This window comes from Talpa europaea (genome assembly GCF_964194135.1).
Source record: "Talpa europaea genome assembly, chromosome: 9".
NCBI lineage: Eukaryota > Metazoa > Chordata > Mammalia > Eulipotyphla > Talpidae > Talpa > Talpa europaea.
Genome location: NC_140076.1, coordinates 16,020,106 through 16,040,541, shown reverse-complemented (window position 1 = coordinate 16,040,541; position 20,436 = coordinate 16,020,106). Strand labels below are relative to the sequence as shown.

Genomic DNA, 20,436 nt, shown 5'->3' with positions numbered 1-20,436 from the left:
ATCAAGACAAGTCAGAACTAGTGACTAGGTAAATAGTGGATATAAAACGAGGTCCAGTATTATAGATTAGCAGTGTCCATATGCTTACAACTTGAAGGACCTTGGAAATTCTTTCTGCCCAGAAATAATCTTAAATGTTAGATAACATTATGTCTAAAATACATATAGAATTAATTCATTGGCCATAGATTGTTCAAATTAGAAAAGGAGGTGTTTAGAGAGCTAATCTAAATCCCTCTTGATATTTGAGAAAATCGATGGGTCTGTCATGAAGGTAGCAAGGACAGCTTACCCATAGCGTCATAGCAAGTTGCTTACCATACTATAGCTGGAATCCACATTTCCTAACTCTCTACCCAGTGTACCTATGAGAAATACTTAGCACTGTGAAATATCACTGTCTAGAGGTACATTACCCAGGTCAACAGAGCCTTCCTACCATGCCATACCACCATACACTATGGTACAAAAAGTAAAAGATCAGTTTGTAGTTCATTCCTCTTAACACCACTCCAAAACCAGATTAAAAATAATGGGCCTCAGGGCCTTGAAATCTAATTAACTCTTTTCAACCTCCTTCCTTTTTATTGCTGTTTTCATGATTCAAAGTCGGTACTCTCTATTTGGCAAGTCTCAGTCTTTGCTTGTCTTCTTTTGTCGATATATTAGCTTATCCTTTGTTGGTTTTCCTGTATACCATAAGTGTCTGATCCTTTTTGTGCCCAATGAGTGCCTGAACTTGGTTTCCTGAAGAAAATGATATATAACCCTTTGTGAAAATCCCCTGAGTCTACAAACCAAAAGTCTGGAAGACAAATTAAAAGCAATGTTTTGTAAAATAGGAATTAACAAAAGTGTTGTGTCATAGTATTTGTTAAGCATATGACCTATAGGAACTGGTTTTATTTTGTCAGAAACATTAAGAAAGTCATGTAATTCTGGGCTTGCATTGTGAAACAATCAATCTGAAAACAGATCATACATTCTTCTGCTCACAGAAATGCCTTCTGTTTTATGGAGCATTGGTAATAGAATGCAGGATTTCTCCACAGGGCCAAATTTATTCATTTGAATGTTATAACTCACATATCTGACAGCATGTTCTCCTCAGGTGAATTCTGTTTTGTTTGGTGCGTAATTATTTTTTCTTATGCAGTGTTTTAGTCACTTATCAGGTGTTGTTGTTTCAAAAGTATCATACAAACAGATGAAACTTGAAACGTTGGTCATTCAACCTGGTATCTCAGGTTGATGTGTTCTGTATGGGGTGGAAGTAAAGTTGCTGTGGGAGCAGTGTATGAGGGGGAAAGACTTCTGAGACCAAGAGACATTACCTTACTGTTTAAGGTCCCACTTCCTCCCTGGACTTTGGTTTCATTAGAGAGAGTAGAAATGCTGGGAACTCTTCCAGATTTACCACTCCCTGTTTCCCCCTTCAGCTCTTGCTGCCTCAGTCAAAAACAGTGCTATTCAAAGTGTGATCCACTGGTCTACAAATTATGATACTGGTTGGTGAAAAATAGAATTTGCACCACAATCTAATCCCAGTGTTTCTGTCAGCAGATTTGCTCTAGTTGTGCCATCCCTAGCAAAACATTCTGATGAAGAAGTTCAAAAAGGAATTTTGAGGAGCACTACTCTAGGTTTTTGCCAAGAAGAAAAATATATTATTAATTCAGTATAAAATTTCAATGACTCACAATATTTCTGAATTGAATTTACAATTTGCTTCCTTGGTGTCAGCAAGGATAGGTTGTTAAATGATAGATGTGTCTGCTTTTATTCCCAAAGGTCTTCTCAGTCCCCAGAGAAAGGAAGCACTGCAGCGACTAAGAGCGGAAATTGAAGTTTTAACAGATTCCTGGTTAGGAACTGCATTGAAGTCCTTACTTCTCATCCAGTCCAGGTATGGAAATGGTTCTTTTACGGTCTCATCCTCTTGGAGTTATATTCTTTCCTGCTTTAATCAAGGGTATTCCAATCCCCAAAAAGGATTTGGGATAGAGGTGAGAGGAGTTTAAATGATACAGGGAACTATATGGGTTAGGTGGGAAGAAAGGTCATTTTATACTAACAGCACACCTTAGAGTTTTCAGAGAATATTTCTAGATGAAACCTTTCTCCCCCTTACTTTTGCTCTCAGAATTAAAACTCAGTAACTCATAATCTTCAGCCCAGCATATGGATTGGTGACATCAAAGAATACATCTGTAGAAGACGCATCACAAATACCTAAGTACAGGAACCTCCAAGAAGGACTGTACCAAAATCCAGTCACAAAGTTAGGAGAGACAAAAGAAAAAGGGCATCTTAAGGAAATTTAAGCTTAAAGCTTAGACTGAGAAATAAATGCAGCACATCTACACCAATATCCTTACTGCTCCCTCCCGGAAAAGCAGGAATTCCAGATCCATATCCTAGTAGAAAAATAGTAAAACTGACACCACGGGAAGGTAAAGGACATGTGAAGTTAATGTTGCTGTTGCATAAAAGACTTAATGATGACTTAAATCACGTCTCATTTATGGGCTGAATTTTACTTTGATGAAATAGCACTGTAACAGAAAATCTTTGTTGTGTATTTTCCAAAGTGTGGTAACAGTGACATAGTGGTATTTGCCAACAAGTACAAGTTAGAATGGTTAGAAGGAAAATGATGGAGGAATCACGTTGCTGCTCCATGTCCACTATAGAATCTCTGTGTTTAATGTGACAGATAAACAAACCTGAGATAATTAGAACATTGTCACTGATAAAATACAGTGCCAGGCCCTTTAAGGGTAATTTTTTTTTTTTTTTTTTTTTTTTTTGTGGGACCCTCGCTGGTGGCCGGGATCGAACTGGTGCTGCAGAGGCTGCAGGCAGCCTCGCAACCCAGCGCTCAACCGCTGCACCACCAGGGGAGGCCCGAGGGTAATTTTTAATAGATCTACAGAGTTGACCCAGTTGAATTCTTACTTCCAGGTTAGTTTGTTTTCACCTTTTCTTTTTCTTTTCTCCCTTCTAGAAAGAATTGTGTGAATGTTCTGATCACTACCACCCAGCTGGTTCCAGCCCTGGCCAAGGTTCTTCTATATGGACTAGGAGAAATATTTCCTATTGAAAACATCTATAGTGCTACCAAAATTGGTATGGTTTCTACTCTAGTAACTGACCTTACAGGAAATCTCCCTGTTTATGATACACTTATTATTTACCAACCTGTCTGAGCAACACGATATATATAAGTTACTGACGAGTTATGTAGCTTATATAAGTCTTCACAGGTAGTAAGTTATTCAAATCCAAGTTTGTCAGACTTAAATTTTATCATGTTCTGTTTTATAATATTTAAACATAATATCTTAGTTTAGAAATCTGTTCTTGCCTTATTTCAGATTTCTTTCTCTTTCACAGAGCAGGCACTACAGTGCAATATGATAGAAAAAGCACTAGATTAAAAATCAGGGACTAAACTGTATACTTGAAAATAATTTAAAAATCCCTCATATCCTTTAGGATAGTTACTGTAGAAAAACTAAATAATTAAACGTTTAGCAAGCATGGGGAGATACCGGAACCCTTGTGCAATGTCAGTGGGGGAGTAAAATGGTGAAAGTAGCATATGATCCAGCTGTCCTACTTCTGGGAAAAGTGCAAAAGAATTGGAGGCAGAATGTCAATGAAGTATTTGCACACCATATTCACAACAGTCTTAGTTACAACACCCAGGAAGTAGAAATAACCTTGAATTGGTTATTGAATAACCAATAAATAACCTTGAATTGAATGGCTAGATAAACAAAATGTGGTATATCCATATAGTGAAATATTACTCAGCCTTAAAAAGGAGGAAATCCTACCACATGCCATCTACCATTTGGATGAATCGTAGACATTTTGAGTGAAATGAGCCAAAGCCAATTCAAAAAGATAAATACTATCTTTCCACCTATTTAAGGTTCCTAGAGTGTTCATAGTCATGGAAATGGAAAGGAGGATGGTGGTCACCACAAGCTTGAGGAAGGGGAAATAGGACGTTGTTTAATTGAGTATAAATTTCATTTTTGTAGAATGAAAAAGTTCTAGAGCTATAGTAAACAACAGTGTGAGTGTCCTGAACACTGCTTAACTACATGTAAACAGGACAAAAATGGTACATTTATGTTCTTGACTTTTCCACAGAAAGTTAAAATTTTCATTAATTTTTTTCTTCATCTACCATTTATAAAACTTGAAATATTTACTGTCTGTTTACGTGAAAGTTTGCCAGCCCATTCTTGAGTAATTCTCTTGTGCATAAGGACACATTTATTTTTCATGCTACTTTGTTTATAATTGGAAATAGGCTGTGAACCTGTCCATGAGCAGAAAATGGCTAAATAGATATATTCAAACAATGGAAACTATATAGCAAATTAAAAGTGGGTGAATTAAAACTATATATATATCTATAAGAATTATTATGAAAAACAATGTTGAACACACAAAAAAGCACATTGCAGATAGAGACATACAGTATATAACATTTGTATAAATGTTCAGAATGTTCACAACATATCATTTATGGAATAGGCTGTGGAGAGAAAGCAGGAGGGAAGAATGGCATTAGGGAGAGGTGCATTGGAAACTTCAAAGAAATCTGTAATGTCATATTTTTTATCAAAAGCAACTATTAAGATTTGACAAATCTGGGTTAATGGTAGATATGCAGGTATTTTCATATATTTTTGTATGGTTGAATTATTTCATTTACAAGGGATTTACGGAATGGAAGGAATATATCTGAAAGCCCCTTTCATATTTCATTACTGCTACCCCTGCTGTGCTCCATGTTTCATAGGAATCCAGAGCCTCAGTGAGCCTCCCACCCCTGAAAGGTAGATTTTCTCTACTGTTTGTTAATACTGAGTCCTGGCACCGAAAAGCTTATCAAACCAATGGAAGTGATTTTATTCCCTCTGACAGTGTGTTCATTGGGTGATCTTCTGCAGTCTCTCTTTCAGAGCTAATCCGTGCAGTAGAACGTGACACAGTCACCGTGGCACCTCCTAGCCACAGTGGGAGACTTGACAGAACTCTGACCTGCCAGCAAGGAGAAGAAATAGTTGTTCATTTCCTTTGAAATAATCGCAGGATTGTGGCTCTCTTAGAGAACTATTCTGTGACGCTGTACATTAAAGAAAATTCTCAAAATCATTTCTGAAAATGTCAGAAGTGTTTTTGATAGGGGAAACCCAGAAACCTAATACTCTCTAAAGACTAGGTTGGTCTTGCAGTTACAGATTGTTTGACTTTGGGTAAGCTGACTCGTCATTGGCCTTTTCCTCCCAAGCAGGAAAGCTCATCTCCAGGATTGTTTTCAGAGTGTAAAATGGAGGGAAAATATTTGCCATCTCTATTGGAGTCATTTTTTTTTTCATGTACTCTCAGCTATTAGTAACTCTGTCTCTTGATACTTTTGGAGAAGACATTCCTAAATGTTTTCAATCCCCAACCATTGTGTGCCAGGACAATGAAAACATCGCTACCCTTGTCCTCTAAATAAGAGATATTTCTTTTTTGGGTATTAGGAGAAAAGAATGACTCAAAATGCTGGTGTTTTGTTTTTTGTTTTTTTCTGTTGATAGATGGTAAATTAGACTGTTTCTGACAGAGATTGGCTAGGTTGTAGGGATGTAATGGTTGGAATGGAATTAGATAAAGAACTCTGTAACACTTTGAATATAATGAGAATTTATTATTAGATTATTTAATGTTTGAATTGGGGCTTGAGATATGAAGTCATCCTCCACTGAATCATTTGTAGGATTAATGCACATTTACTCAACAAATGTTGATTGACTACCTGATGTGAGTGTAAGGCATGACCACACTGTTTTCTGATGCTACCACTGAAAGGGGCCTACATGCACTTAAGCCAAGTCTTAATAAATCAGAGACTAAAGCCCAAAGTGAACTAGTGTCTGGTCCAGGCAACTGTTCCCCCAGTTTGAGATACCACATGGGTTGGGAATGACAAAAACTTGTAATTATCCAGATGTGCCACGCAGGACTTCTGAGGATGAGTGCATAGTTTCTTGTCAGTCAGTGTAGTCATCTTAGAATTGTGTATTGTGATAACAGTTTTCCAGCAGGTGGCAGTCAAGTGCCTTGAGGAAGAGGCACCTTTTTCTTATTCACACAGGAACCCTGGTGCTAAGTCTCTGGATCTGGAAAGAAGAAAGGATGAGAAGGTTAATGGAGCAGGATGAAGAAGGAAGCAGAGTTAGGACCTTGCTTAATTGAAGAAGGTGGCAGAAACAGGGAAATAAAATATAAAAGATAGTGAAGAAAAAGCAAGGGAAATAATTTCCCCTTTTTTAATTTATGCAAATATCTTTTCCATAGCAGTATCATCTGTGCATTCTTTAGGTATTGGTTTCCAGTGGGATTTGAATTTTTGGATACACAGCCCTGTTTCCCAGTGAATTTAAATCGCCCATTTCCTGAGGTCAATTTCAGTGATAGAACATCTCCGCTTCGGGTACAGTAAATGGCAGTTACAGTAAAATAGGGAGAAAAACCCAGGTGTGACCATGTTCGTTGGTCCTCTAGGGCTCCTCCTCTCCTGGCAGGTCTAGGACTCTGGGAAGTTTGTTATTACTAACAAAAAAAAAAGATCTTATGTTTCCACTTCTCTTACCTACACTAAAACAATTTCCTCTCAGGCCTCCCCGGTGGCGCAGCAGTTGAGCTCTGGGTTGCAAAGCTGCCCGCAGCCTCTGCAGCGCCAGTTCGATCCCCAGCTTCTCCCCGGCCACTGGAGGAGGGTCCCACATGGCGCGCAGACCTCTCCTGCCGCCCGCTGCTCCCCTCAGCAGTGTCCTTCGGTCCTTCTGCCTGCTCTGCTCCCCGCTCTGGCTCTGGTGAATTCTCTCACCCTCCCGCGCTTCTGACTATACCCAGTGCTTGTATAAATAAATAAATGAATAAATAAATAAATCTTAAAAAGAAAACAAAAAACAATTTCCTCTCAAAAATTATCCTTTTATGAGGGCACAGTGGCCAGAACCTAAACTTGGGAGTCATAAACCCAGAGTCTACTAGCTGGCTTATTTGTGGTCTGGGCAAGTCACTAATACTTAGGGCCCCATTTTATCTGTAAAATAAGGAATATTATCCATCTCCCTGGATAATTTTGAGAATTAAAAGATTACTTAAAAACTTCTTTGTAAGCTATAAATACAGGGGAGGTGGGAAGTAAGGTGGTATTCATAGCTCTCACACTCATTTATAGAAATTCCCTCATACTAAGATCTTACGACTTCACCCTTGGCTTTTTTAATGGCACAATTTGCAGTCTTTGGGTGGATGGCCTATTGGATCTCTAGATGCCACCCCTGCCCCCCACAAAGCACATTATATGGGCTGCCACTTTGTCCAAGCAGGTGAACCCTTTTCTTTGGTATTGGTTTAAAAAGATACGGAGGAATGTCCTGATAGTCCTTGTCTTTTTCTCATCAGGAAAGGAGAGCTGCTTCGAGAGAATTGTGTCGAGGTTTGGAAAGAAAGTCACATATGTAGTGATTGGAGATGGACGAGATGAAGAAATTGCAGCCAAACAGGTAACCATGGTGAAGAACACTGTTCACGTGGAAGGGCATGAAGGGATTAGGAAAATGGTAAAATCGGAAATCCTAGCTATCTTTTGGGTATTTACAGTATTTTCCCTTCTCTTCCTCTCCCATTTTTCTTTAAAGAAAGAGGAAGAGTTTTTTTTGTTTTTTTTTCTGAAATGCAGTTTTCCCTATAAGCTGTTTTGATCCTCCTCATTCCTTTCACCTGACATTCAAACATCTTAAAATCTTTGAGCCCTGGGCCTTCTGGGTGGCGTAAGGGGTTAAAAACACAGCACTATGAAGAGATCCGCAGCCACTGCAAAATGAGTTCGATCCCTAGCCAGGGAGGTGACCCATAAGGTGCAGCAGACCTCTCCTGACTCACCTGGTGTTTCCCTCAGCAGTGTATTTCAGTCAATCCGCCTGTTCTTTTCCCCACTCTGTCTCTGGTGAATCTTCTCACCATTCCACACCTCTGACCTACACCCCAGTTATTCTATGCCAAAAAAAAAAAGGAGGTTTCCAAAGTGGCACACAGTGTTCTGTCCCTAATTCTGGCTGTATAATATGATCGTTATTTCTCAAAGTTGTAAGAAAACCTGAGAAATACCACTAAAACCTAATGAAAACAGCGCCTCCCCAGTGGCACAGCGGGTTGAACGCCACGCTGTGAAGCTGTCCACAGTCTCTGCAGCACCGGTTCGATTCCCGGCCAGCTGGGGAGAAACCCACATAGCGTAGCCGACGTCTCCTGCCTCGCCCACTGCTCCCCTCTGCAGTGTATTTCGGTCGTTCTGCTCCCTGTTCTGTCTCTGGTGAATTTTCTCACCCTCCCATGCCTCTGACCTGTACCCCAGTTCTTGTATAAATAAATCTTTTTTTAAAAAAAAGGAAAAAAAACCTAATGAAAATCTCTCACATTTGTAAGGTGTCCTATAGCATATTTATACGTAAGACTTAGTTGATCTTTATGACAGCCCTGTAAGAGTTACCATATACCAGGGAGTTAGGTCTGTAGAGGAAGGGGTTTGGATGGATATGAACTCTCAAAAGAGGTTGGGTTAACCAGCCATCCCCCTCTCTTCCAGCACAACATGCCTTTCTGGAGGATCACAAACCATGGAGACCTGGTGTCCCTCCACCAGGCTTTAGAGCTTGATTTTCTCTAAGAACTGGAATGAAGAGCCTTCCCCATGAGCTCCTTTCCCTCCTGAAGGGAGCTAGAGACCAGAACCAACTGGGAACACAGTCTGTCTCTCCTCCCCCCACCCCCTTTTTTCTCTCCTCCATGGAATGCCGGCGAGAACACAATCAGAACCAACATCTGTGAGCAACAAAGCTTATTTTTGCTGAGTAAGCTGCAGTCCGTGTTCATCCTCACAAGAAAATAGGAGGCAGTTGGATTGAGAGAATAGACTCACCGCAGCTACAGTGCTTTTAATTCCTCTATTACTCTTTGTTTGTTTGTTGTATTTTGTTTCACAAAATGAAGAAAAAGAAAACTCTTGGGGCAGAGTTGCACTCTTAGTCCATGACCAGTCTGCTCTTAACTTGTGGTAGGATAAATGCGCAGACTTTTATAACAACATCTCTGGCAGTCTTTATAATCTCCTTAGCTATAGAACATATTCCCAGTGAATGTATATGTTATTTTTATAGGTGAGGGTCTGGTCTCCGAAGCAAGTACCCCCCGCCCCTTTCTATTCTAGCAAGAAAGGAGTGTGTAAAGTTTCCTTGAAAAATAGTCATTGAAATATCTAAAATACCTCTCTGTGATGATAGCACCTCTTAGCTGCTCCAGGATCTGATCTAGATGGTTTCCTTCCCGTTCTTCCAGCTCCTGGTTTGCTGAACTATGGGGCACTGGACACTGAATACCATTAGACTTTGATGTTTCCCCTCCTGGAAGCCTTAGATTCCTTTTCCAGTTACTCTTCCCCCCTTTAACCAGACAGCACAGCCACAGAAGCTCCTCCTCTTAGCAGTAAAGTATAGTCTTCAGCTTGAATCTCTCATTCAAAGACAATGGCCCTGGAGGCTTACCCCAAACTGGAAAGAAGGGACTAAGGCTTCTTGACTCTTTAAATAGGATGATTCCACCTTTTCCTCCTGCGGAGAAGCACCCTTCCCCCAACAGACACTCGTCCCTACAACCGTCTCTTCCGTCTGAGTCATCAGTGCGTGGCTCTTACCCCTTTCCTGTCCTCAGTCCTTCATAGCCACCTCCATGCAGTCTGGCCAAAGCTACTAATGTATTTGGCTTCCCTGGAAGCCCTCAAGCCCTCTGAAGGGTATTCTGGGCATATATTTACTCCCAGCTCTGCCTGAAGCTAAAGAGCAGATTGCCATGATCAAAACCCAGTTTTCCCATGGACTGCCCTTCCTGCTTCTCAAACGCCATTCTGAAATGGGAAACCAGAAGGCCAGAAAGTCTTTCCCTAATTTCAGTGAGGGTGCTGGACCCTCTCCATGCCGAAAGGTTAATTCTCCTCCATTCAAAAGGTTAACATCTCACAGCCTGACCTCTGGGAAGTTTGGTGGATGCCAGGCATGAGTCCCAGCCCTCCATCCCAACTGTTTGTGGCTGCTGTGTCCCTCAAAGGCCAACTTGGGCTTCTGCTCAGGCAGGATAGACTCCCTAGAGCGGAGGAAGTTAAGGCTGCAGGGAGGTGACTGCGTAGGCACCTCAGAGCCATGCAGCTGGGGCCCCAGTGGGAGATGACCTTAACCAGGCCAGTTCTAACAGCAGTGAAGAGTTCCCTGGTTTCGCATTTCCCTTACCAGAGATACTGCAACACAAAGAGATCAGACTCCTTCCAACGCCAGCACCCAGACAGAGGCAGCGGAGAGAGTCTGGCTGCATTCCTCAGGGCTGGTTGAGAAAGTGGTTCACCACAGTTTTAGGATCGAGGTGGTTGGAGAGGAGCTGTGGTCAATGCTCATTATCCACCTGCCTCTTTGGCCTCGTTTCCATGGGAGTGGAGGGGCAGGCTGAGGTTGCACTTCCCTGGTCTGTGTTGATCATAGCTGCCCAGATGCTGCTCTGCCTCACTTGATAGTTGGTCTCAGAAAGCTCTAGGATGGGGCTTTCCTTCCAGGCCCAAGTGCTGCCCATGCTGGCAGGGTAACTGCTGGTGTCTTGTCCTGGACATGAGCCCTGGGTTGATGCAGGCTTGTGGGCTCTGGAGTGGTACCCCATCAAGCACACAGGCGTGCACACCTGCCCTGCCTGCCCCACCTTGTGGAGAAGTTTGCGAAGTTGTCCTAGAATGTGACTTGGACCCCTTTTTCAGTGCAAAAGGAACTTGAAATTGGCCAAAAAAATGAAGCTCTCTGAGCAGAGCGCCCTTTGTTCTTTCCTGGTTGTGCCCCCTCATAGACAGGGCAAGCAGAAAATGAGGGTTTCTTGGACCTTCTGCCAAAATGAATTGTTCCTGGGACACAGTGCTCTTCTTTCACCCTGTGCTTTCTTCCTCTTCAGCACAAAGATCTGGAAAGGGAAATGGAAGCACAAGAGTTCTTGGGAGCTGAGGGCCAAAGGATACTGTGCGTCCTTCATTAAGGAGGAAGCCCTTTTCACTGGAAGAGTCCCCATCAAATTGGCCGCATGGGGAGGCCTTTCTCCCAGCTGGGCACGCAGGGCTTTGCAAGGTGGAGCTGTACACAGAGGCGAGGGCCCGCTAGTCGGGGGTCTGGAGTGGTCAGGTGTGTCCCGGGTTTAAGAGGTGGCTTGACTTCCGAATGTAAAACTGACTGTGCCTTAGCATCACCCTGTCCAGTGCCCCTGGGGCAGCTGGTGGTGTCCAGGAGATTGGATACCTGTTCCAGATTTAGATGCCTGTTTGGGCTTTTATTTGGTTTGGGGTGTTCCTATCTTCTGCTCTGCAAGTTGGGGGTGGGGAGGGCGAAGCTAGTGTCCCAAGAGACTTGTGCCACAGCTTGTTCGCAGTTTACAGAAACACAGCTTTAAAGCTTCTTTGGCAAACTCCAGTTGCAGCATATGGAGCTTCTAAACACTGGCTACCTTGAATGGGTGCCACACCACTGAAGCCAGGGGCAGAGAGCACAGGGGCAGAGCCATGTTCTCCCTCCTGGCAGTTATGGTGTAAGCCAAGGGGTGGTGAGCTTGGGGCTTCTTTCCTTGCTCCTGCAGAAGGGAGTAGTTAGGGCTCCTCTTAACAGGGTTTCTATTTCTCACCACTAATTTGGTTTCCTTTCTCATCCAAGAGTTGGAACTTCCCAGATTTCACACTCTAGGAGCCAAATCTGAGTTCTGAGATTCGAAAATGTCTGAAGCCACAAGAGAGAAAAAATCTAGTTCTGTCCTGTCCCCATCAGCATGCCTCTGCCCCTCCCTCTCCTCTGAGTTAGACAGTTCTGGCAAGCAGGCTCCTTGGCTAGTTCCTAATGCACTGACGGGAGCCCCCATCAAGGACGACTTCTGCTCAAAACGTGACCCTCTGGACTTCAATGCCTCACTTAGTCGGAAAAGGCATGAATTGGATTGGATATATTTATGTGACTGCGGGCATTCGTGGCTGTAGAGTCCTTGACCATAATGTTATATGTAACGGGAACTATCTTATAAACTTGAAAAAATAAAGTTTTTATTTTCTATACGGTTTGCTCATCTTTTCTAAATAGGATTGGCCAGTTGCCCAGCTGAAGAGGATTCTAAATTGGGCCTCATAAAAAAAAAATCTAAAGAACTCATTAGAAAAATTAGTAACTGAGTCAGTAATTTTACCAAAAAGGTTTAAAACAACCATTAACGTAAATGAATGTACATGAAAAAAAAGTATTTTTAAATAATTTGCAAGGGAGAGATTAATCGCTTCTAAAACATACTGCTTTTGAAAAGTTTAATACTAAAATAAGATTTCACTTACCATCAAATTGCTAAAATTTATTATTAAATCAGTGCCTTACTGTGCTGAGCTTAAATCACAAAAGCAATGAAACTGATACCAAACCTTGCTTCAGACCTGGGCCTGTCTGGGAAATCGGTACTTTTGCTTTGTATTCTTGCAGGAGATTGGGATTCAGTGCTGACTTGCACGTACCTTATATGTCAAGACTATAATATTTTTCCCCAAAGTAATGTCTTTAGAAGAGAGGATGCCTTGCATTCTGAACATTAAATCTTTTCATCAGAAGGTGCATATTTCAAGCCACACTAATTGAAGGTAACTTTTTTATCACACTTTGACGGTTATAAGTACAAACGCTAGAATAGTGACGATTTTTCAATGTCATCCCCCTACAGTGAGTATAGCAGCTGCATCCTTCCCCTCCTTCAACATGTTTTTTATTCTCAAAAAATGTTCAACATTTTAAAAGTTATTGATGGAAATCTTCAAAGACTTTCTAATTGCTAGTAATATCTAGTAATGTCTGTTGTCTTTAAAATTATTGATTTGTAAACTATAATATATAAATGAAGTGACTTAAATTCTAGTTTAGGTGGTAACACTATGTACATTGTTTAGATTTAATGACATCCATGTGACTGTTATTTGATAATTTCATCTAGAGAGTAGAGATGAAAGCTTTCCTTGTGGCACTTAATACTGTCAGACACGCTTGTTCTATTTATTGGATCTTCACTAAAATGAACGGGCAAATAACAAGACAGCACCCTGGTTCCCATCACAGCACCTGGAGCCTTCCTTCAGCACCACTTCCTTTGCAAACCAGACTCCCCAGTGCCGTGGCCCAAATCCACATCCCCTAAGCCACCTCATAACTTATACTTCCTCCTCCCCCGACTTCTCCTCCGCCCTACACAGAAACTTTGTTCACCTAGGCTCTTGTGTTCACTTCATGGTACTAAATAAAGGGGCTTGTGGACCTCCCCGGTGGTGTAGCGGTTGAGCGCTGGGTTGCAAAGCTGCCCGCAGCCTCTGCAGCACCGGTTCGATCCCCGGCTGCTCCCCGGCCACCGGAGGAGGGTCCCACATGGCACGCAGACCTCTCCTGCCTCCCGCTGCTCCCCTCAGCAGTGTACTTCAGTCCTTCTGCCTGTGCTGCTCCCCACTCTGACTCTGGTGAATTCTCTCACCCTCTCGCACTTCTGACTGTACCCAGTGCTTGTATAAATAAATAAATAAATAAATCTTTTTTTAAAAGGGGGGGGGGGCTTGTGGCACTCCTGCCCAGCCCCGCTGCGGAGCTGGTTAAGAGCGCACACACTGGCATCAGCCCAGATCTGGGTTCCGAAGCCCACTTGATAACCCCATGTTAATGCACGAGTTCCTCAAACTTCCAAGATAAGATTAAGAGGTGCAGCCCTGGTCCCAGGGCCTTTACCCACGCTGAAAGGGAGGACTGTCCCTGACCCCTCTCCAGGTGGCTTTGAATGCCGTAGATTTAAAGACATGACTAAGTTGGAGGACTTCATGAGGCTTTAATAATAACCTAATAATACTGTTAAACAAAACACTTGCAGAAACATGTGCACACACCTCTTCCTCTCTTAGACTGAGGTAGAAAATACATGGTCCAAAGTACAAAAAAAACACCAACAGGCTGAGCCACAGCCCCAACCACAGGTTCACAAGGCACTTGATTGACAGTGGCCCCTGGAGAGCAAGATCCCGGCTGGGCCAGCTTCACTAAGGCGGAGGAGGGGCTGAGAAGGGCCAGCCAGTTGGGCATCCCTGGCTTCCAGTCTGAGTGCCTGCCCAGGAGAACCTAGAGAGAAGAAGGAATGGAGCAAGGGGGCCTGCTGATCCTGTTGCAGCTCCCAAGCATAGAATGATGTTCTTGGCACAGAACACAGTTAACATGTTGAATGAACTGAATGACTGGGGCGGGGCAGGGGAAGGGTTCCAGAGAACACATCCTGGAGGTACTGGAACCCAGGAGTCGGACGCCACCTTCAGTTATGTTAGAGGTGACTGGAGAGGTAAAAGTATCAACACGAGATGCTTTGGGACACCAGCTACGCTGGTAGGCACTGAGGGCTGAGGGAGGAAAGAAGGTCTTTCCTTCCCTCTCAAAGTGTCTTGTACATAATCAGGGCCCTTGACTCTCCAGGGCCCAGCCCACCTCATCTCACTCCCATTCTCCAGGCAGGCCTGTCTCCACTCTGGCCTCCAGAGCGCTGCACACAGCAAGCCTCAGGTGCCTGTTGAGAGAACCAAGGCCCATAGCAGCATAATTAGCTTATCTTCCGTATCCTACCATCTGACTCCATCTGTCCACGGGTCCCTGGCTGGGGCTGACGCGCCTCAAAGGACCCCATTCATGTCTCTGTTCCATGGCAAAGCAGTCTCACCCCTAGCCTTAGGGAAAAAGTTCTGAGCCAACTTAGTCATGCGCTTGTTCTGAGGCAGCTGATGAAACTGGCGGGAGCGGGAATCCAGGGTCCCATCCACTTGGTCGGGCTCCCAGAGGGAGCGAGAACCCAGGGTCCCGTCCACTTGGTCGGGCTCCCAGCGGCAGCTGGGGTGCAGCCAGCAATAATAGACAAGCCGCAGAACCAGACCCAGAAAGAAGCAGACGGCGCCCATGGGCAGCAAGATCTGCAGCAGGCTCCAGCTGGGCAGCCAGGCGCCATATGTCAGCCAGGTGACCGCGATGAGAATGCTGTCACCCAAGAGGAATGCCAGGTGGATGGTGGCCCGGCCTCGGGTGCGGCCGTCAGCCACATTGAACCAGGAGAAATACAGGATGGTGGCCACAGTGGCCCGGTACAGCCACTCGGAGCAGGAGTCTGGCATGAAGTCCGTGCCCTGAAGCCAGACCCAGAACAGCAGCACCAGCCACAGACCCACAAAGTGCAGGGCCACGTAGTGGGGGAAGAGGGCTGAGAACAGGGCCACCACCAGGACTCGGGGCCACAGCAGCAGCAGGTTCCACAGGAAGTAGATCACAGAGGAGCCCGGTCCCAGGAGGGGCTTGGCAGGGAGGCAGGTGCGCAGGGCCCGGTGGTAGTCCAGCAGCGCCCACGAGATGCCCAGGAAGGACACGCCCATGGCGACCCCTATGGACAGAGGAGACAGGTGAGCCCCAGGGCCAGCTTCCCGGTGGTTCCCGGGGGGCCACCCTAACTGTGAGGGTATCAGAACCCCCGATTTGTTGAAGGGAAAACTACAGCTGGAAAGCATGAAATAGGTCCAGACAGTCTGCCCTTCACCACTAAGCTTTGCTTTCCAGGTGCTGCCATGGTGATATTTTTCAAGGATGACAGTGTGTGTGGCTTCCATACCTTCCTTGGCAGCCCCGGCCTTGGCCACACCCTGAGCATCTCCCGGAGCCCTGTCACCCTTCCTTTCCAGAAAGACTGAAGCCGTTCTTGGGTCTAAAAATCAGCCGTCCCAGTTCCCTCTTTCTTGGTCTCAGAAGAGGAAGCAGGAAATCCCAGGGGTGGCATTAGGCCTCTGGCTGCCCTTGGGGCCAGGCAGGATATTCCCCATACCCCTCCAGGCTCAGTCTGGGCCCTCATCTTCATTTTCCAAGACCAGAACTTTACGGTGGGGATCCCATCCATTTCCTGGTCACCCACCTGGACTGCCAGCCCTGGGACCTCCCGCAGGAATGGATGTGTCTACACTGCTTCCTCCCCGGCCCTCTTCCCACTGATTCAGTCCATGCAGGTGACCAGGATCCCACCCCGAGCTGGAATCAGAGGGTGGCCACTGAGCTCTCTGAGTACCCCACTCTCGGTTGCAGCTGGCCTGACATTGTTCCAGTTTGCCCAGCACACCACATACCCTGCCTGACAAGCTTTGCCCATGATATTGGGAGCACAGGCCCAGCTTCCCCTGCCACCCTTCCTCCCTGCAGGCCCCAGCTTGAATATCCCCTAGGGCCACCCATCCTGACCTCACCCCACCCACCGCAATGTGTTGGGTGCCCTGGATCACCCCACCCACTTCTGTCAGGAGTCTTCCCACACAGGAGATATCTGTTTCCTCATCTCTGAGCTCCTTCAAGGTAGGGAACAGATTCTGCTCCCCTGGGGTCACCAGGCAGCCTGTATCTGGCATGTAATAGCAAGTGAATGTTTGCCAAGTAAAAAGCTGGGGAAATCTGTCTCATCCCACACGCCCTCCACACACTGGGTGGCCGTCTCTTAGCCCTGGGCGGACACACCCACTATCCTCAAATAGACATCAAACAGCTCTGCCCAGCCCGTCCTGTGAAGTCACTTCACCTTTCTGGGTCTCTTTCTCCTCAAGTAAAATGGAGACAAACACACCGACCTACAGGGCGGCAGTGCCCGGCCAACAGCAGGCCTCTGTTGTGTCGGTACTACTACTGGTCTTGTCCAGCTAACATTACTGACTCAGATTAGCAAGCTGGAAGGACGCTGGGGGGCTCAGAACAGCCTCCACCTTGTACAGCCAGGGATACAGGCCAGGCAAGGCAAGACCTACCGGTCACCGGGGAGAGGTGGCAGAGTGGGGATTGGTCCCTGGGAGGCCTCGAGGTGGGGTGGGGTAGGAGACCCCGAGTGGGACCTGTGTCGGAGTCCCAGTGTGGCTACTGGCTGGGTCTGAGACTTGCCAAGTTTCCTCCCCGTTACAGGAGAAAACCCCCGGAAGCTCCTCATGGCACGAGCGTCTCCCTGGTTCACGAAGCCACCTGCCTCTCCATTTCCAGGTCACTCAACGCGCCGAGTGAAACTACCTGTTTTGCAGCCTAGCATCCCAGCAGGGCAGGGCTGCGACCTAGTTCACAGCAGAGTGCCTGGCTCGGGCCAGCACCAGGTGCTCGGGGAAACTTGAGCGTGTCAAGGTGCTCAGTAAACTGTTCGCTGGCCGCCAAACAGCCTGTGCCAGGCGCCGCATCTCCTCACCTCTCCCTCCCTCTCTGCTAGGTAGGAGCGCCTCTCTCTTTCATTTTACCGATGAGAACAAACTGACAGACTTTGAGTCATTTGTCCAAACTCACGTGGCTGGTTGAGTGACTTTGGATTTGAACCCTCGGCTGCCTGACTAAAAATCTTCTATGTTCTAAGCAGCCCTGGGAAGAGTGGAAACATTGCTGACATGTGGGGCATTTCCTCAGCCACGGGGGCTGGCCCGTCACTCACACTGGTAGTACTCGGCCCGGCCGCTCTCCAGCACGATGGCCAGCACCAGCGTGAGCTGTGGCGTCGTCTCCAAGAACGTCTCAAAGAGCCGCAGCATGCTGATGTCCAGGGCGAGGAAGTCGGCGTAGGCCAGGTCGAACTCGGAGGGCACCTCCTGCCGCCACACCAGCAGCCCCTGCCGCAGCCCCTGCAGGCACCTAGGCACAGACAGACGCCCCACAGACCAGGTGAGTGTCCCCTGGTGTTCCTCTTGCCCTTCCCAGATGGTGGGTGCAGATGGGCTCCAGTCCTAGCTGGTCACTAACACGCTGCGGGGCTTGGGCAAGTGACTCGGCAAGGCGACAGCTGCTCCTGCAGCCGGGCCCTCTCCCAAGCTCATGACAAACCTTGGCCCACTGACTCTTGGCATTTCCTCTCCATAGGTGTGGAAGCAGAACCAAAGAAGGGAAACCTGGCCCAGAGAAGAGGGAGGGTTAGGCTGGAAGCGGGGGTTTGCTTATATCAGGGAGAAAGGATAAGAGCTTGCCCGGAGTGTTGCTGATGGAGACTGGGGGATGTTAACTGAGATCAGAGATTGGAGAGACCAGCCTTGGTGACCCACTGGCCTGAGGGGGGAATAGAGGATGTACCAAGGTCTCCTCCCGGCCCCGCACTGCTCTCAGTTGGCTGGTGGGAGGTGAGTCCAGCCACTCACTAGGAATCCATTCACCACATAGTTACTATCACCTCCCCTGAACAGAACTGGCAACTGACTAAGGGAGCAGGTGGCAGGCTCAGCAGGAGCCTCTACCTCTGCCTCGGGTCCCTCAAATTGCCTGAAAGGAGCCCTGCCTCAGACTAGTCACGGACAGGAAGAGACCCATTTTCTAAACCAAAGCTCAGTGCAGTCTGTCTGACTGATGCTGGCAGAAAAGAAGGATGTGGAACTAGGCCCCCTTCATGCCCACTGGGGTTGTACTGGTGCCTGTACAACCACTCAGGCAAAACTGCAACATTTAAAGCTCCTCTCCCCACTCCTGGAGACTTGATGCAGCTTTGTTGAGACAAGATTCAAAGAGAATCTGTAGGAATGGATTCAAAAGCGAATCCTGGCTCCAATCACCTACCCCATGCCAGAGCACAGGCATCCTGACATCATCTGTCGCTGACCCTTGGTTTCAGTTTCCCCAAGTTTAGAGGGCCCCCCTGCCAGTGCAGAAACAGAACACAACCCACACAGATTTCTGGGGCCAGCCCTGTGCTCATCCCTGGCTGGCTCTCAGGCCATGAGTGAGTCAGACCCCATCTCTGCCCTCTTGTTCCATGTGGGATAAGAACGTGGGGGCTGGGAGCAAATGTGCAGCGAGAACACAACTGGGAGGAAAGGAAGAGGGGTGCTGGCAGCAAGGGAACAGGCACTGCTCTGGGGGGTGGCTGCTGCGATCCCCAGAGGCACCCAGCTAATCGTGGAGGTGGTGGACACCTGTTGCAAGCTCACCTTGCACCAGGGCAACTGACAGGCCTCATTTCATTTACTGCTCACCGCACAGCGCCAGGCAGGCCCACTGCTCCCAGTGTCACAACGTGTCAGCTGAGATTTTGGTGGGGGGCCAAGGGGGTGGCCAGGCCACTCGAGCAAGACCCAGCAGGTGTTGAACTGAGGTGTACAAGGTTTCGTCACAATTCCACACACTGCTAGGCCCTTGCCATTTTTCCTCCCTTCACAGCAGGCCTGCCTGTCAGGCCTATTCTATTCTAAATTACTATCTCCTTTTAACAGAGCAGGAAACTGAGGCTCAGAGAAAGGCAAGAATGAGCCAAGAGATAGTAAAGCCAGGAGTGGATCCCAGAGGGGTCTGACTCCAACCAACCCGGGTCACTTTCTTCCCTGGGCCTCAGTTTCTCCTCCCTGGCCTGGCAGAAAGGGCTAGATGAGCTCTGCGGGGCTGCAGTTCTTTCTCTAAGGGCGGGAGCCCCGCTGCAGAGGTGAGCACAGGGGCTCAGTGTCCTCTCCTGGATCCCAGCCCTCTCCTCCCCGCGCCCTTCCAGCGGCGGGCGCTCACCTGTACAGGTAGCCCAACTGCAGGAGATGCAGCAGCGCCAGCCAACCGCCCGCGGGCTGCGACGCGTGCAGGCCGCCGGGGTCGGCGCGCAGCCAGACCCAGCTGAAGAGCTGAAGCACGACGGAGGAGAGGCCCAGCAGCGCCAGCACCAGCGCGCCCCACCAGTAGCGGCCGCTGAGCACATACTGGATGGCAGCCCACAGGTCGACGCCCAGGTCGGTCAGGAAGGCGGCGGTGCCCAGGACGCCCAGCACCAAGTCCCAGAGTTGCGCAGCGCGGGGCGAGCAGGGCATGACCCGCCAGCCTCTGCCCGCGCCGTCTCCTCTGCGGCCGGGACCCGGGCCTGGGGTCGCGGCGGTAGGAAGACGGCGGGCACCGCCCTCGGGGCCGCCCAGGGCCCCGGCCTGCTGGGCGGGACTTCCCTGTCCCGGTCGCCGTCCCGCCCCGTCCGGGGAGGAGCGCGGGCGTCCTGGGTCTCCCGCGCGGCGCTCGCGTCTCCCAGACGCCCGCCCGGCGCTCAGGCCCTGCGGGGCGCAGGGACGCCCCCTCCAGCCCGGCCGGCGGAGCGCGTTCTCCTCGGCTTAGCAGGCTCTGATCGCTTTGCATTTGAGATGCCAGGGCCCAGGGATGACCTCACCTCAGCTTTTTTTGCACAACAGTAGAAAAGCCCTTTCTGACCCCTGATTGCGTAACTTTGCAAACTGAATGGCTCGAGTTCGGGCGCTTGCCGGGGGATCCCGAGGGCCCAGGCCCGGCGCGGGCGACCCCCGGA

The 20,436-nt window shown here is 47.6% G+C and overlaps 2 protein-coding genes across 8 annotated transcripts in view; one reads left to right on the top strand and one right to left on the bottom strand.

Moving 5' to 3' along the window:
- The window catches only part of EYA3 (EYA transcriptional coactivator and phosphatase 3), a gene marked incomplete at both ends in the record, with an annotated part of 65,076 nt that extends 56,327 nt beyond the window's left edge, over positions 1–8,749 (top strand). For 6 of the 7 annotated variants that reach the window (XM_084243884.1, XM_084243882.1, XM_084243881.1 and 3 more), the window contains 4 exons: positions 1,792–1,906; positions 3,008–3,129; positions 7,486–7,586; positions 8,669–8,749. In XM_084243884.1, coding sequence (XP_084100010.1) covers positions 1,792–1,906; positions 3,008–3,129; positions 7,486–7,586; positions 8,669–8,749 — 419 coding nt within the window. Of the gene's footprint in view, positions 1–1,791; positions 1,907–3,007; positions 3,130–7,485; positions 7,863–8,668 lie in introns of those variants that run through there. The other variant, XM_084243880.1, reaches the window with a different exon arrangement.
- Positions 8,750–14,812: 6,063 nt separating this feature from the next.
- On the bottom strand, positions 14,813–19,957 carry XKR8 (XK related 8; the record flags this gene model as incomplete). Its single annotated transcript, XM_084242882.1, has 3 exons — positions 14,813–15,567; positions 17,623–17,819; positions 19,665–19,957. The coding sequence occupies 3 exons, from the start codon at positions 19,955–19,957 to the stop codon at positions 14,813–14,815; spliced, it is 1,245 nt and encodes a 414-aa protein (XP_084099008.1).
- Positions 19,958–20,436: the final 479 nt, after the last annotated feature.